Raw genomic sequence first — 17,962 nt, 5'->3', positions numbered from 1 at the left:
AACGAACACACTTCCTATGGATATGTCCTTCACAAAGAAACACATTTCCTATGGATATTTCCTAGCCAAGGTGTGAATATTTGAATTGAAGCTGGATGATAGGGCAAGGTTGGGTTATGTTTATTCATTGATTCTTGAAAGAAATTAATAAGGAGAGAAGATGAAAGTTTGATATGATTATTATGCATCGATTCTTAATGTGGTTTTACACGGAGAGGAGAGAAAGTTTGTTTCATGTTTATTCATTGATTTTTTATGCAACTTACAGGTAGAAATTGTCAATGTGTTTATTTCCCCGCAGGTTGTTAACTGGGCAATTCAAAAACTAGCATTATCAGAGTATGCGGATGTTCCGTCAGGTCTTTATAGTGGAGGAAATAAGAGGAAGCTATCGACTGCCATAGCCCTGATTGGGTATCCTCCAGTCATCTTCATGGTGAGTCAGTCACTATGCGATCTCTGATTGGTTGCTTGTAAGCAGATATTAACACAGATGGTTGGAACGTTATGAACACTTGTAGACCGATGTTGCTAGTCTCATGTGCTGTTGCTAGTCTCATGTGCTGTTGCTAGTCTCATGGGTAAACTGCTGTTGCTAGTCTCATGTGCTGTTGCTAGTCTCAAGGGTAAATTGCTGTTGCTAGTCTCATGTGCTGTTGCTAGTCTCAAGGGTAAACTGCTGTTGCTAGTCTCATGTGCTGTTGCTAGTCTCATGGGTAACTGCTGTTGCTAGTCTCATCAAGGGTAAAATACTGATGCTAGTCTCATGGGTAAACTGCTGTTGCTAGTCTCATGGTTAAACTGCTGTTGCTAGTCTCATGGATAAACTGCTGTTGCTAGTCTCATGGGTAAACTGCTGTTGCTAGTCTCACGGGTAAACTGCTGTTGCTAGTCTCATGGGTAAACCTGATATTTGAATTTGAACATACAGAATACAATGTAGCAATATCCGAATACTTTGTTACAGGATGAGCCCACAACGGGCATGGATCCACATTCCAGACAATTTCTATGGAAGGTAATACAAAGGATCGTCAAAGAAGGCAAGTCGGTGGTGTTAACATCTCATAGGTAAGAAAACAAGGAAATCTTTTAATCAGCTAATTGGGATTTTAACTTAAGCTGTCAGTGGGATGCTGGATTCAACACTGTTGCGTTAACAAGGATATCGTGTGAGCTGTTCAGGTGTTCAATGTGTGGGAGGAGGGTGTGGTTGGGCGTCAGTTGAAGGCTATGGGTCTTTACAACTATTAAAATAAAAACTGGGTCAGGACAATTACTTTAAGGTGGGTCGCTTTCAGCCCTGGCATCCAGTGTACGGCCTTCTGTAAGGCAAGTTAGTACGTAGTGTGGTACAGCACCCTTTAACTGATTGGGTCTTCAATTAATGTTTTGTTTATGTATTGTCACTTGTTAGATGGAAAGCTGGAAAGGTACAAACACTTCTTTAATACTGGCATAGCTTCCATTTACTGCTTCTGTTTGCATCCAAAATAATTAAAATATAACTACAGCTCTAAGCTGGAGAAGAATCAAAGGTGTATACTTCAACCTGTTTCCCTGTCTTTGTATATAATCTCAGCAAAATTGCAATCTTATTGAATAGTTTCTTAATATCCAATTGTTTATCGCTGTTGTTGCATCTTTCCCTCATGTCTTCGTTTAAAAGTGCTCTTCTAACACCAGCTGATGCCAACTGCTCTTTTTTCTAATCTCTTTGTCCGTACAGTATGGAGGAATGCGAAGCCCTCTGTAACCGTATGGCCATCATGGTCAACGCCAGGTTTAAATGTCTAGGGAGTACCCAACACTTAAAAAACAGATTTGGTGACGGTTACACCATAACTCTGAAGATCAAGGGAGACAGGCCCAACTTATCGCAGGTCTCTCAGTGGTTCAGTCACACATTTCCAAAAGCGGAACTCAAGGTAAAGAAAATCTCTAATATTTAGACAACACTTATTATAACATTAAAGTCAGTTGTATGAATTATGGTTGAGTGCAAACAATGTACTTCAAACTGTTCTGTACCTGTTTATAACACCATGAAAGTAATATTCATATATAGATGTAAACGTGAGACTGTGTGTAAGTTTGAATAGCTACCCCTGACATCAAGAGACGTTCTGCTTCCCCATCCTGCACACATATGACTATCTAGTATCATGAAACTAAAAATCATAATTAAAGTAAAATGCCTCCCAGATCGCTGGAAATGGCACTTCCGACGCCTTCTAAGTTGCATCTTAGCATTTTCTCTTTTGAAATTACTAGCGATATCATAAAAATATATTAAAATTTTTTACAAAATATGCTTAAGGGGGGGGGGGCGGCTGCCCCCTTCGCCCCCCCCCCTTGGCTATGCGCCTGTAATTAATATCAATGACTGGTCCCTGGAAGTCCGGCAGGTACTTTCAAAGACGGTCGCACAATCTCAAATGGCATTCTAAGTTCTGAGAAAACGAATCAACAGAGCGTTGATTTTATCAAACTTGTCTTTTGTTCTTTTAACAATTCTTTCTTCTTTTTGTTTTGTTATCTCAATACATTACATGTATAGAGATATTGTAACAGTAAATGGGACTCTCTTTTCTCTTAAAAAATTTTCAGCGTCTTCATACAAAGTTCTTTTTCGCTGGAGTTTCCAGAGCAAGCATATATCATATAGGCCAACAAAAGTTACTATTTTTTATTCCAGAATTGTATCTCATTCTATGACTTTTTCACCGATTTATGTCCAAATTTGGCCAAATCGGGCTAAAACACATTTGAAACAAGCCTTTTTTGCACACGCTCCAAAACTTGTTTGTAAGGAACTTGTTTCCTTGTTTTTGATGATTAAGCCCCACCTCCAAGTCTGGTTTGTAGCAGATTGGCTATGACTCATGGCAGCTACATGTTAGACATACGAAAATGGCTACCCTCGCGACCAATTTTCTGTACTGTTGTGAGATACGCTGCTGGTACTGGTAGTGTATTGCACACTAATTCCATATACACATTGTTGTACTGCATTTAATTTATATTAGGACTTCATCTGTTTATAGCTCCATGGTTTTAGTAATATCCATTTAAGGATTGTACTGGTGTTCAGGTAGTTTTTTCAGAGGAAGAGTCATGATAAGTTTGTTTGATTGCCCATGAGGTATTTTTGTATAATTACTGAAGGATACTTAGGCTAGGCCAAGTGCATCCTATATTAGGCCTTCATTTAGTAATAGCCACATTAGCATTTTACTGGTGGCGTTCAGGCAGTTTTGGGCCAGGGTAAGTTTGTTTGATTGCCTTACAGTGTGTTTTAATTAAGTTAAGTTTCCAACTTATATATAAACTGTGACGCCATAATTTTAACATAATGTTAATGGGATAATACAACAACTATTCATTTGGAATAGAGTGTATATTGTGCATTTCTAGAATGAAGCATCATTATGAATTAACAGCTTGTTTGGCATATTTCTATAACCCCCCTCCCCCCCCCAAAAAAAAGAATTAAAAACAAAAATAATAATCTATCACATTTTATTTTCACTGGAGTATGTATAAAAGAGGAGCCGGCCATAGCATCACAGCTTTTATAAGACATAAAAATTGTATAAGGTTATGTTTTATTTATAAGGATATAAGATGTATAACTATTAGGTTATAAGAAGTATGTTTAGCTTTCTTTTGAACCTGTGATGTTTGACATCAAATATATAAAGAATTAAAAGAAAATACTAAAATGGAGAGGAACTGGGGTGGCTATTAGGGGAGGAGGAGGCCACCCATCACTTTCAAGTAAAAGCTGGTAATCTACTTGTACATTATTTTTTTCCAAGTCGTAAATCCATGAAGTCTTCATGTCAAAATAATTGAGACAGAAAAACGTGGGTTGTTTTGATACTTGGAAGTGTACACAGTTTTGATGGTAGTCACCACTACAGTCTACAGTATCGTACAGTAGGTCGATAGGCCTAGCTTTCTCAAGGCGGGCATCCAGAATATGGTCGAGTTGTTCGCCTCTTCTTATTTGACTGTTGTCATTGACGTCAAACTATATGACCAAAAAGTCCAACAGAGACTGACCCAAGATGAAGGATACCACATAAAAAATGTTCTTAAATTTTCTATGACATTACTAAACCTTGCAACGCCGTTCTCTCGACAAACAGGCAATGAGCGCTAAAGGCAACACTCGCAGGATGAAGTGTAACCTGCAGAGACTATTCGTGGCAAAGTAGCGTAAATGCAAGTTTTATATTTGTTGTACCATGATTGATATTGATAATTGTAGAGACAGAGCAAAGATAAGAAACTAGGAATCGAAATTAGAACTTCCAGTATTGAGATACTGCGTCATTGATGCTCTTGTTGTATTTTGTTTTGTATTGTTTTGTTTTGTCTTTCTCTGCAGGAAGAGCATTACAACGTTGTGCAATACAGCATGAAATTAGTTCATGTAAATCTTGAGGAATTATTCACCAAGCTAGAAGACATCAAAGAAATGTTAAGTATAGAAGACTACTCCGTCAGTCAGACGACCTTAGATAACGTGAGTAGTAGCTTCTGTCAGCAGTAGCTGCCAATTATTCATTAAGATTCACATGAAAGGTATCCTGTAGACTAGGGGTTCCCTATCTGGGGTGCATGAACCCCCAGGGGTGCGTGAATCCATCCCAGTGAGACGTATCTGAAAGTCAAAACTAGAGTACTTTTTGTTGAACTAAAATCTGATATATCATGTAATTTAGTAATGTACTAAAGTCATACCTATCGACAAAATCTTTTCGCATTCCATACGCATATGTTACCATAGTAGTACTGTACCGTGCATATGATAAATAACTGAATTATGAAGCAGACACAGGCCGCATGACTTTGATGAAGTTGGTTTACAGCATGACAGGACAATATTACACTATGAACTTGATCTTTAATGAAGCACTGTTATGGGGATTATAATAATAATAATATAATAATGACTCAGATCGTGTCTCGAAAAGTTGGGGGTTCGTGGACAACTCTGACATCCACAGCGGCTCGTGGGGGGATAAAGTTAGGGAAACCCTACTGTAGACCTTAGATAACTTTAACTAGGTTTAGGTTTCTTTGTAATTCATTTTTGTAAAGCATATATGCTAACTATTTAAGTTACATAAAATAAAAATCATTCCATCAACCGGACGACCATATAAAGCTGTCTCATTTTGTGCCAGGTTTGTATTTTTGACTTCTAATCAGTGAGTTTACCAACTATGTGAGGCAGAAAGTCTTTCGTTCTATAAGTTTGATTTGAAAGTGGTGCGTTCTCTATTTGCAGATCTAGAAAAGTATGCGATAGTATGTTTCTGGTCGGTTTACAAGAACAAAAAAACAATTGGAAAACAAGTTTAGACAAGGGGCCAAATGGTACTAATGTATTAACCGAATTGTAAATATGTCCCAACAAGATAAACTTGTTTCAAATTAAATCGCGATCTTTGAGCGAAGACATTTTGTGAGGGTTCTCATTGGATCTTTGTTTAAACAATACGCGATACATCATGTAAAACTGTTTGAATCTGCTCCCCAGCGCGAAATGATTCCTTTTTTTCTTGTAAAGATTTTTTTGTTTACAAAGTGAAGACATTGCCTGCTCATTAGCTTCATGTCTGTTATTTCATGGCTTCCTCCCTCTGACATGATTCAACACTGATTGTTTGAAACTAATTGTTTTTTTAATTATAAACAATTATAAACAATCTAATTATAAACAATTATAAACAATCTAATGTTTAATTATAAACAATCTATCTCATTGTGTTCACTGTGCTCATTAACCTGTCATTTTGTGAGGGTTCTCATTGGATCTTTGTTTAAACAATACGCGATACATCATGTAAAACTGTTTGAATCTGCTCCCCAGCGCAAAATGATTCCTTTTTTTTCTTGTAAAGATTTTTTTGTTTACAAAGTGAAGACATTGTCTGCTCATTAGCTTCATGTCTGTTATTTCATGGCTTCCTCCCTCTGGCATGATTCAACACTGATTGTTTGAAACTAATTGTTTTTTAATTATAAACAATTATAAACAATCTAATTATAAACAATCTAATTTTTAATTATAAACAATCTATCTCATTGTGTTCACCGTGCTCATTAACCTGTCTGTATTCTGTGCATGTTTTTTTTGTCCCTTCTGTTACTGTTACTTGTCATTTAGCGTCTGCAGAAGATCCTGCTAGGATCGAAACGTCAGGCCAACTTACTTTTACACTTTCTATTACACAGGCTCTCTAGTGGATAAGCAGTTTGCTAACAGTTTTATTTTATGTTGTTTTTTTAATTAAAATGACTTTTGTTGTGGGGGAGCATCTCCAATCGGTAGGGATAGCTCGTTAAGGTTAATCTGTCGTTAGTCAGAGCAGGAAATACTGTCTAACATTTTTGATGAAATTTTTTAAAACTTTACAGGTTTTTGTCAATTTTGCCAAAGAGCAAATGGACCAGCAGGAAGAAGTGTTGAAAGATGATACGAAAAGGTTCAGATGGAGACACCATCAGGATAAGACCCTGGATGAGAGTGACCTCTGTCTGGACGAAACCGAGGACGACGACGAGGAATTCCTCTTACAGTATGCAACGTTCAAGGTCAGCAAATGTTTACCTCTGTGGAGTATTATAGTACAGAAAGACCGAAAATAAATAATAATAATACAAATAATAACATAGTACTTATATAGCACGCTCATCAGCAACGCTACTCGAAGCGCTTTACAGGAATTGAAACAATTAATATACAGGAATCATTTAAAATACAGGAAACATTCAAAAGCAAATAGTAGAAAAATATCGCCTAAAAGGTATACAAAATAAAACCTATAATAGGATAGAAAAATACATCGAATCTATGGTGATACAAAAATACTGTGCAAAAATAAAGGAATGCGGAAAAAGCTATATAGTGAGAAAAAAAATCCTGTTTGTAAAAGATTGAAGTTTGTAGCTTGCATATTATTCACCCTAAAAGAGGATCATCTTCATAATATGAAAATTTTTTTTTTATAAATTGTGTAAGATATTCTTTTCATTTTTTCAGGACTCGAGGCTGACCTTTGACCTGGAAGAATGAGAAGTGCGAAGGTCGTGCTCCAGTGAAACTGTACAGCAATGAAGCCAATCGTGGCCTGCAAAATTAGCATCGGGAAGTAGGATAGATTGGTTGTTACTCGTCTGACGGTAGTAAGAGGTGAAAAGGAGAACTTTCCTGGTTTCCATGACGATCCCAAGAAAACGGGAAAAGAGCTCAATTGTGGATGGCTTCTTCTTCTTCTTCTTCTGAGTTTCATTTGTCTTTCATAAAAACTTCTCTGTAAGTTAACCGCAGCAAAAATGGCCCAAGAAATGAAACAGGGGCAAGATGCAAAGTAAAGACATTAAATTAGGGCTATATTAGAGCGACCAATCACAGGAGAGGGTCTCCTGGTAGCAAAACTATGGCTGTCTGCCAATGTTGGACACACTGTCTGCTAATTGGGGTCATGCCTCCTCCCGATTACCGACGAAAACAGAAGACTATGGGAAGAAATAAATATTTTGATGAAATACCTAATTTATTTACAAACAGTTGGTCTCGTTTACTCTATGAGATGAGGGGCCTGTTACTATCTTTGAAATACAATAGATTGTAGAAATTCTACTACCATGAAATGTATGGAGCTCTTAATGTCTTTGGTATATAAGGAGTTCCAATACTATTATTGATATATAAGGAGTTCTATTATTATTGATATATAAGGAGTTCTATTATTATTGATATATAAGGAGCTCTATGATTATTGATATATAAGGAGTTCTAATATGGTATATAAGGAGTTCTAATATGGTATATAAGGAGTTCTACTATGATTGATGTATAAGGAGTTCTATTATTATTGATATATAAGGAGTTCTTGCTATCTTTGATGTATAAGGAGTTCTACTATTATTGATAAATAAGGAGTTCTACTATTATTGATATATAAGGAGTTCTACTATTATTGATATATAAGGAGTTCTACTATTATTGATATATAAGGAGTTCTACTATTATTGATATATAAGGAGTTCTACTATTATTGATATATAAGGAGTTCTACTATTATTGATATATAAGGAGTTCTTATATAAGAGGATCATTTGGTGATATCACTCACTATAAATGATACTTAAAACAAGCAATCGATGTAGACTGTCGTTAGGCTAAAAAGGCTATTAGCTATTAAGTCATATCTTCAATTTGAGTTGCAAAACGTGACTTAATTTACTTTAAATTCCTTTGCTTATGAATGCTGCAAATAAGTTGTACCATTGCCTTGTGTGTGTCCGTACTACTGCAGTTGGTTGTATTTCGTTTTGTTCGCTATTACGGTAATGCATGCAAGTTGACTATATCTTCAACATGTTGACACATGTACTATTCCAAAGAAACCCTTTATGTATCTTCATTTTATTTTGTATTATTTTTTTTGTTGTGGAACCCCCCGAATCTGTTTTTAGGATATGCTCTTTCTTACCTCTCAAAAATGTTCTCTTTTTGGAAAGTTGGGCACCTGGGATGAGTCAATTCTGTCTTTTGTCATTTATAATTGCATCATGACTACCCTCTTCCTGGAGGAGGTAGAGGAGGAGGAGAAGGAGGAGGAGGAGGAGGAAGAAGGAGGAGGAGGAGGAAGAAGGAGGAGGAGGGAAAAAGAGAGATCTAAAAACCAAATTATGTTATTAAGAGGGAATGCAGAAATTAAACAATTTATACGACCCCCCTCCACCAAAGAAGTAAACATGATTTTGAATCTCTTCTGAATTATGTCTGGCCACCCCCCAAACAATTTTTTTAGAAAATAGGTTCTGCCTGCCCCTAGAAGGGGCACTGTGCCCCTGTCTTGCTGTTTGTCCTGCTACACCCTACATTGTGTTCCTTACCTGGTAACTGGAACTATGTGCACTGTTGGGCATTTATAATCATTGGGGGAAGTGTACAGGGAGTTTGGGAGGTCCCATTTACATCCTCATTCTGAAAACATGATTTTCTATCCCATATTCAGGCTCCCTATTTAACCTATGGCCTCATGGCTGTACCCCATGCCCCCCTCCCCCCCTCCCCTTGTTGCTCATCAGAACTTCCAAGGTAAAATCCCCTTATATATTAATTTATTAAATATGAAGCTAAGTCTACAACTGTCTGTTGAGTATGTCTTGATTTTTTTTTTTTTTGCATGTTGTGTAGTGTAGAAGATGAAGCCTGTTAACAGGATCTTTATAAAGAGTATCTAATATGGAGTGTGTGATAGAAGTGGAAGTCCATTATGTTATATTTATAAGTCCATTAGGCATTATTAGTAAGTTATTTTATAGTAATAAGTCCATTATTTTGTAATAATAAGTGGTTCCTTGTTAACAACTGCACAGGTGTGGACACTCATGATCCCTTCTAACAATACCATGCTGCATACTTGATATAAAATGGAGATCTTCCGAAGGATTTGAAAGATGAGGTTTTTGAACATGAGATTGACATTAAGACAACCTGATTGCAACACCACTGGTGTTTCTAGTCTCACTGTAATTGTTGAGACAACCTGATTGTAACACCACTGGTGTTTCTAGTCTCACCGTAATTGTTAAGACAACCTGATTGTAACACCACTGTTGTTTCTAGTCTCACCGTAATTGTTGAGACAACCTGATTGTAACACCACTGGTGTTTATAGTCTCACCGTAATTGTTGAGACAACCTGATTGTAACACCACTGGCGTTTCTAGTCTCACCGTAATTGTTGAGACAACCTGATCGTAACACCACTGGCGTTTCTAGTCTCACCGTAATTGTTGAGACAACCTGATCGTATCACCACTGGTGTTTCTAGTCTCACCGTAAGTGTTGAGACAACCTGATTGTAACACCACTGGTGTTTCTAGTCTCACCGTAATTGTTGAGACAACCTGATTGTAACACCACTGGTGTTTCTAGTCTCATCGTAATTGTTGAGACAACCTGATTGTAACACCACTGGTGTTTATAGTCTCACCGTAATTGTTGGTTGTATTGTCTCACCTGGCATTTCATTTTTGCGTTTGAATCAAAGCTGTCATTCATTACTCTTGAAATGCCTCTCAACACCTATATTTCCTTGAAATGCTATGATGTTGTATGCCTATTAACACCTATATTTCCTTGAAATGCTATGTGGTTGTATGTCTCTCAACAGTTATGTTTCCTTGAAATGCAACGTGTTACTGCCTCTCAGAACCCTTTATTTCCTTGAAATGCTATGATGTTGTTTGCCTATTAACACCTATGTTTCTTTGAAATGCTATGATGTTATATTACAGAAATGACTCCAGAAAGTTCACTCCCTTTGGTTACGAATTCTTTAATTTATTGATGAAATGCTTTTTTTTTCTTTTTGTTGCTATGCAATATATTGCCAGTAATAATAATGATAATAATAATAATAATCAGCCAACATCTGTTATACTGAATATGAGTCTCCTTCTTTCATTATTGTATTGGCAATCTTAACATTACACAGTTGTGCTTGGGTGGGGAGGGAGGGGGAGGGGATGGAGGGGGAGGGGATGGAGGGGAGGGAGGGGGAGGGAGGGGGTTGTTGGTTATACTATAACACACTCTTTAACCCCCCCGCCCCCCTCCCCAACCCCATTAAAACTGAAAACAGCCTTGCTTATAGATCTAATTCGTAACCTAAACATGCTTCAGAATGCGCCATTGCACGTCTAAAATGTCAATTTTACCGGAGTGCATGGGGTTCCCCAGTACTGCACATTGCAACCGGCACACAGTCATTCCCCACCTTACAATCCTGTTACATGTCAGTCAGGTGATTCCTACACGGCTGTTTAGTGAATGTGACGTTTCCCATCGTCTAACTGTAACCAATTTGCTAACGACGTTAGCCATGCGAAGGGCCTTTGAATAGCGAGTTTTGACTCAGAACTGCTTTTTTTGGTTTCGATGATAATCGTAACCTTTGTAGGCTATCCATGATGGCGCACATGTGTGATCGAGGTTGCGTTTGTGACGCCTATAGCTTGTAACACGATATCAGAAAGAAGGGAAGCTGAGACTGATTTAATATTTTGTCTTATTGAGTACAGGAAGCCTGTAACTTTTGGTGTAGGTCAAAGGTCATTTGGGATCACCAGCGGCCAATTGCATAAATCTTGTAAACACTATATCTCAAGAAGGGAAGCTTGGGCAGACCTCATATTTGGTGTAGAAGAACCACATTGAGTAAAGAAGCCTATTTTTTTTGTGGAGGTCAAAGGTCATTTGAATTCAACAAACGCCAAACATTTACTTCACTCCCCTCTTACCTGTCTTTCCACACTAACACATCATCCTAAACAATATCGCAAGGGAAGCTTGGACAGATCGCATATTTAGTATGTAATTGTACCACAGTGTGTACAAGAAGCCTAATGTTGTGGGCGGAGGTCAATGGTCGTTTGAGTTCACAGGGGTCAAATTGTGAAAAACATGTTTTACATAATATTTCAACGAGGACAGATGTCATATTTAGTATGTTAAATGTAGTACAAGAAGCCTTTTGTTGAGGTCAATGATCGTTTCAGGACAGCCTGTGTCATTGTGAATTTATTGTTTGTCACATCACACTGCTTTTCACTGTATTACTAAGATCAAGTATGTTGTACACCCTCACTATACATTATGTCATATGCATGAAGAAAACTGCTCATGTTACATCATCGAAACCACCTGGTTAATTATTTTAACTAAAATAAATAATTTGCAAAAGAAAATGATATCATTATACTATATAGGCTGCTTGTTTCTATAGCACGGCGTAATCTGCTCTGGTCAGGTTTTCTCTCGTTTGTCGTACTAAGCATAGAACGAGATTTCTCCAAACAAGTTAACTTTGATTCAATAATTGGCACTTGTAGTCAAAGTTTCGTGTGTCGTATGGTACTGGATTGTCTTAATAACAAAAAAATCCCCAGTTGGGTCATGAAATATGATATACTTGCGTATACTTACCCAAACGTACTATTGTGTATTTGTGTTACATTGTTAATATGTACAGGGACGTAGCCACTGTTGAGAGTGTCAGCACGTGTCTCCTCTCGTTTAAAGGTTGAATGCTTGCCGGAGGCAAAATGAATCTTCGAGATGGTGATGGCGGGCGTGCGAGTGCGCGCGCACGTGTGTGACGCATCGGCTTGAAAACATGTTTACTCAAAACTATAAGGTGGGTGAACTTCATATTTAGCACATGGATGCACCTCATGAAGTAAATGTACCCTATTGCTTCCTGCAGAGTTGAAAGGTCATATGAGGTCAACATATATGTCACAGTCAGAAAACCTTATAAACGCGATAACTCACAAACCGTTCGATAGATAGACTTGAACTCATTGTTTCTGTGGAGGGCAAAGGTCATTTCAGCTCAGTAAAGGTCAAATTATGAAAAGCCAAAAAAAAAGCAATACTTTGATGAATTACTCAATTGGTATGTGGATCTATTTTAAAGAGTGCAAAAGCTCTAGTATTGACAGCTGTGTTATGTAATTCAGTTGTGTGTCGGTACAATGTTGAGTAAAGTTAGTCAGTTTTACGAATTACACATAGGCTCAGTTCTTATTGTAAACCTAATAGCATATCCTACCGAATTATCAGTACAGTCCAGTTTTTTTACTGGGGTACAAAGTTTTAAGATTTACAGTGGTTACTGTAATCTGAGAATCTCGTCTTGCCAGATAGTTTAGGGGTTTGGACAATTGTGATGTTCTAGATTCAAACAAATCTCTATAAATTCATTGGTCGGAAAATAGCACCAAATTCCAAACGAAGGGTAAACTGAAACTGAGTTTTAATCCGTCTACAGACGATGACCACTGAAGAACTCGTTTATGTAACAAACTAGCTATACTCGAAAATCAAACGACGGTTCAAGTTCAAGATAAACGTTGGAATTGGCTTTATTCGAAACATGCGGGCTACAATACTACTACATGTCTCCCATAATACCCGATTCTTCAAGGAACCTGTTCTATAGCCACCGACCGAGAGAACTTCCAAACCAACCCGAGACGGGTGGTAGAAATGGTGACGAATGCCATGTTCTTTGTTTCACAATTCAATGCGTCACTCGTCCAGAGGTGCTACCACGCTACCAGACTTTTTCAATAGCAAATAAAAACCATCGTGAGCCTGGACAGAGATAGACACAATAATCACAGGTACGATGACAATGTGTGTCCTTTCGGGTGTTTGGCGTTATACCACAAAGGGGACGCAGACAAAGCTTTAGAAAAGAAAGCTAAGAATTATTTACGACCATTATGTATACTGTTCAACCGAAAGCCTTTCAGGTGTACCGTTAATTATCGAAACTGTACAATACGTAAAGACTCTTTTCAAACTGAACATCGTGGTGTACGAGTTGATTCTGGAAAGAAATACTGCGAACCTTGAAGGCGAGGGAAACAGCTCAACGCGAGAGGACAAGACTGCCCATAATGCCAATCCGTCATCATACCTGTCTGCTCGTCTGGTTCGTCGATCGCTGGACCGCTACGAAGATACCCGGATGTACCTGAATCTGTGCGGTGACCATTTTTCATACATCCATGATATCGAAGGGTATACCATTCTACCATGTACCAGAAATGTCCTAAGCTGTGGGGAGATCGATTGCGCTTATTAAGACACGAATTAGCGACTTGTGACGGAGTCGGCGCCTACCATACATTTCCAGCTGGTGTTTTACACTCATCCAAAAACCGTCTTCGAATTTACTGGAGGAAGAAGGCATACATATTCCTACAGATCTCAGACATTACCCACATCGAGCCGTTTCTGACTTCGAAGGCTACTTTGAAAACGGTGCAAGAAATCGTTTGCGATCGGCGATGGTAACATCATGTCTAATCCACGCAGAGGTCTGGTAGGGAGTATGATTGGAAAGAAGATCTTGTTGCGGCTACACCTCTCGTCAAGTGGTATATGGAAATAGTTCTAAAGATAACCAGAATCTACCAAGTCATCGAATCTTCACCAAAAACTTGTCTTGATACTTTTGATAAGGCTGTATCGGATGCTAGAACCGCAGGATTGCAGACACGCAGAAACTCATCGGAAATTCGTCCAACGGCAAAACCATAACGAACAGGGAAAGCCATAGAAATGTTAACATCGTGAGTGAAGAGTGTCACAAGTTGTATGGAAATTTAAATCTCCCGTAGGTTGACTATTGAAAGTTGATGGCTTGTAAAACTCTCCGTAGTTATAGATGTTTAAGGTAATGTATTACAGCATGTTATGTAATCAAAATAGGGCCACATAGCTACTACATAACTTCAATAGGGACATGCTTGATGGTGAAATAACTTGGTTGTATCTGAATTTCAAAGTTGAATAAGTTGTATCGAAACACATGTGGGAGGCATGGTATCAATTTTAGTGAATCACTTTTGGTTGTCATGCATACAGACTTCATGACTTTGTGTAGTTTATTATCTACCTTATTATCGTAATGCTTCCAGAGTATGGCGCGAGAAAGCGGAATATATTACGTACATATATATATATGCTGTACTTGCGAAATACATACATGGTTAACTTCAAAAATAAATTTTAGGCATATTTATATATATGTTTACACATATATATTCCACGTACATATATCAGAAGAACATAAACAGTACGATAAACGTACCCCTGGAATGGGAAGGAGAGGGCATTGTTGCCCTCAATAGTCAAATGTACTACTGCTTTGGCGGAACCATATAGTGGAATTACGACCTTCCTTACCGGTTTAGAACCTCTGGACATACAATCAGCGCCCATGGCCTAGTTGGTTAGGGTGTCCGCGTACAAAGCGGGAGGCCCGGGTTCGAATCCCGGTGGAGGCTGGAAGTTTTTTCACTGTTCTTGATTTTCCAACTCATTACGATTTTCATTTATATATATATATATATATATATTTGGATTTTCCAACTCACTACAATTTTAACTATATACATATTCATGTGTCTTTGTCGTTTACCTCCATATCATTTAACAAAGTATGTTTTAAGGTATCTCTTTCGAGATCTGGCTTAGGAATCACAAATGATTTCGAGTTGGTTATCATCATGTTTGATCTCTAGCTTAAGGCACATATGTCACCAAAATATAACTAGTATTGTTCTATACAGGTGACAAACGCCTACAGTTTTGCCTTCGTCGTTTACCTCCATTCCATTTAAAAATAGTCTGTATAAGTATCAGAGTTGGGGACTCGAGTCAGGGACTCGGACTCGAGTCCGACTCGAGTCGCAAATTTTAGGACTTGAGACTCGACTCGAGACTCGGCTGTCAGAGACTTGGGACTTGACTTGAGACTTGCCCAAAAAGTTAGCAAAGACTTGGGACTTGACTTGAGACTTGCCTTCAAAAGACTCGGTTTTTCTACTAGAGACTTGTTTGTATTTCACAATTTTCTAATCATTAAATAACTTCATAAGTTGATATCGATAATAAATAATTATGGTTTCGTGTACGCAGGGCCGTCTTAAGTGATCACCGGGCCCTGGGCCCGGCAATGGAGCGGGGCCCATCAATCAAGTGAGTTCGAAAAAAGTTGCGTGAAAAATTGACATCCTTGACAGTCGCTCAAGCATAGACATGCCTGCATTTACCACCCCTCCCTATGTCGCGCATAAAGCATAAAACTTTAGCTGAACAACATACGTGATATACCTAAAAAATGAAATACATTATAGAAGAGAAATCTTCCAGTTGCCCTCCATCCCTTCCCTAACAATACTGGACTTACCATTTGTAACACCCTTGTGTTGAGTCTTTCAACTGAGAGGGAGGTGTAGGCGGTTTTACACTATCTAACGCAACGTAGTCGCCAAGAACATGAAGTATTTTTAAGGGAGGGCCCGAGGAACATGAACTTATAGCATGCTCCTCATGGTGAAACATAATTGCACCTATTAGGTGAATTGAGTGTACTGTTAATAGTAGGAGAGACTAGCGTAGGTTCTTACAAGGGCGTCGGAACCGGGGGCTGGGGGCGCCAGCCCCCCCAGTGAAAAATGTGGAGGGGCGGAAGTATCATTCCGCCCCCCGCTTCGCAAGTCAGAAAACCCCTTTTTCATTTCCAAATGAGAAAAACAATCTCATTTGGAGCACCAAATTGCATCTAAGGCCTGGTGAAAATACAAAATTAAGTTTACAAAATGGAGTGGGTGTTGAAGTGTGCTATATTGCACCAAATTGCATCTGAGGCTATCTGGAAATGCAAAAAAAATCCAAAGGGGAGGGGGACACCCCTCCCCTTAGACCCCTCCCCCAGGCCGGCCATCAGTCTTCAGCCCCCCCCCCCACTCAAAAGTACCTTCCTACGCCACTGGGTTCTTATGACCAACTAGACCGGTTTCTGCTTTCAAACTTCATAGGAGGAGCTTCATCAGTAGTAGCCTTTGAATATTTTATATTCGGCCTGGGCGTCTCATTCTCAAAATGCATCTATTTTCTGTGCACAAGTTTTTATGGACTCATGGTGCAGCTATAAGAGCATCTAAAAGAGCTTCGTGTGAACCTTGAGAGTCAGCTGATTCTTCGTTAGTACGAAACCTTGAGTTAACAAGTAAATCTTTGAGATTTTGGGCCCTATTGTAGGCTAGAATCGGTTCTTTTGGAAACAGTTTGGATAATTGTTGCGTGTTGCGAGATTAAGTGCCAATGTTTCTAAAGTGTTTTTTTTTTCAAATGCGTGGTTTTGATATGGGGTGTAAAGGTGAGCTTGAACACAAGTGGTGGTTACTTTTGTTTAGGTTTGGTAGTGAGGTATTGCCCACGGTTTTCAAATTTTATGCCTTTCCTGGCTGAGGCAATTTCCTCTTTCTTATAGTTACGGAGTAACAGTTTCTCTGTGTAAGCCTTCGGGCCATTGTATATTCCAGGGTTGCCAACTCAGTTCTGAATATTTAATGTCAAACTCTCAAGTGTTTCACCAACTCTCGTCACAAGTTGTCAAGTATCGAATTCAATCAGGCATAATGGCCCATTTAATAAGTTTTCCTCCCAGATTAAGACACGGGGTTACTGTGATTGCGGGGCCCCTGACATCGCGGGGCCCTGGGCCAGGGCCCAGTGGGCCCATGCGTTAAGACGGCCCTGCGTGTACGCTCGAATTACGAGCGCCCAACGACGACTACAGGCGTTACCATAACTACCATTGGCTTGGTTGAATATTCCATCCAGGGCTGCTGTTTGGCTGAAAGTTGGCATTTTTCAATAAAACAGTGGCTAGCAAATTTTGAGGTAATTTGTTCCGTGGCGTGTGCCCCGGTTTTGCTATTCGGCTGTTTAATTTATACCACATAATTCCTGGAACACTGTTACATTATTCGTAGCCTGCATCATTGTATTCAAACTTCAAAGATTTGAGACTTGACTTGGGACTTGCTCATAGGGACTTGAGACTTGACTCGAGACTCGACCTCCAAAGACTTGAGACTTGACTTGAGACTCGCTCAAAATTTTCAAGGTGACTTGAGACTTGACTTGAGACTTGCTGGTAAAAGACTTGAGACTTGACTTGAGACTTGCAGCTAGGGACTTGTTGACAACTCTGATAAGTATATATTGTATTGTATTGTTTCGCAGCTATCATGCGTTTAAACTGAGGATTCGCTTTGTTTGGCTCAGAATGTGTAACTGTTGTGAGAACGACAGATGGCGCTCTTGTCGATAATATACAGCAGGAGTCATGTATGACAGGCTCTGTAAGACAGCGTCGTATTTAGGTACAAACAGTCTCAGTGGACCTATAGATGGTTTTATTCGCTCTAAACAGGCCAAAAAATGTCGTAAGTTTACGTAATTCTTTTGTAGATTATATTTAACATCGGTATTTATGTTTTTTTTTCTTTTGTTGGAGTGGATCCTGTTGACAGGATATACAACTATAGTAGACCAACA

At 38.7% G+C, this 17,962-nt stretch overlaps 2 protein-coding genes across 5 annotated transcripts in view; both read left to right on the top strand.

The window, feature by feature from the left end:
* The window catches only part of LOC139963359 (ATP-binding cassette sub-family A member 2-like), an 84,782-nt gene extending 74,300 nt beyond the window's left edge, over positions 1-10,482 (top strand). For all 4 annotated transcript variants that reach the window (XM_071964030.1, XM_071964029.1, XM_071964028.1 and 1 more), the window contains 6 exons: positions 302-436; positions 968-1,071; positions 1,730-1,928; positions 4,397-4,534; positions 6,436-6,612; positions 7,061-10,482. In XM_071964030.1, the coding sequence (XP_071820131.1) occupies positions 302-436; positions 968-1,071; positions 1,730-1,928; positions 4,397-4,534; positions 6,436-6,612; positions 7,061-7,093 (786 nt within the window). In that variant the 3' untranslated portion in view covers positions 7,094-10,482. The remainder of the gene's footprint in view (positions 1-301; positions 437-967; positions 1,072-1,729; positions 1,929-4,396; positions 4,535-6,435; positions 6,613-7,060) is intronic.
* A 7,242-nt stretch (positions 10,483-17,724) lies between these two features.
* The window catches only part of LOC139963849 (alpha-2,8-sialyltransferase 8F-like), a 49,520-nt gene continuing 49,282 nt past the window's right edge, over positions 17,725-17,962 (top strand). Inside the window, exon 1 of the mRNA XM_071965048.1 lies at positions 17,725-17,850. Coding sequence (XP_071821149.1) covers positions 17,846-17,850 — 5 coding nt within the window. The 5' untranslated portion in view covers positions 17,725-17,845. The remainder of the gene's footprint in view (positions 17,851-17,962) is intronic.

This window comes from Apostichopus japonicus, chromosome 22 (assembly GCF_037975245.1).
Source record: "Apostichopus japonicus isolate 1M-3 chromosome 22, ASM3797524v1, whole genome shotgun sequence".
Lineage (NCBI taxonomy): Eukaryota > Metazoa > Echinodermata > Holothuroidea > Aspidochirotida > Stichopodidae > Apostichopus > Apostichopus japonicus.
The sequence above is the reverse complement of the archived record's forward strand: the minus strand, read 5'-3'. Positions and strand labels throughout refer to the sequence as shown.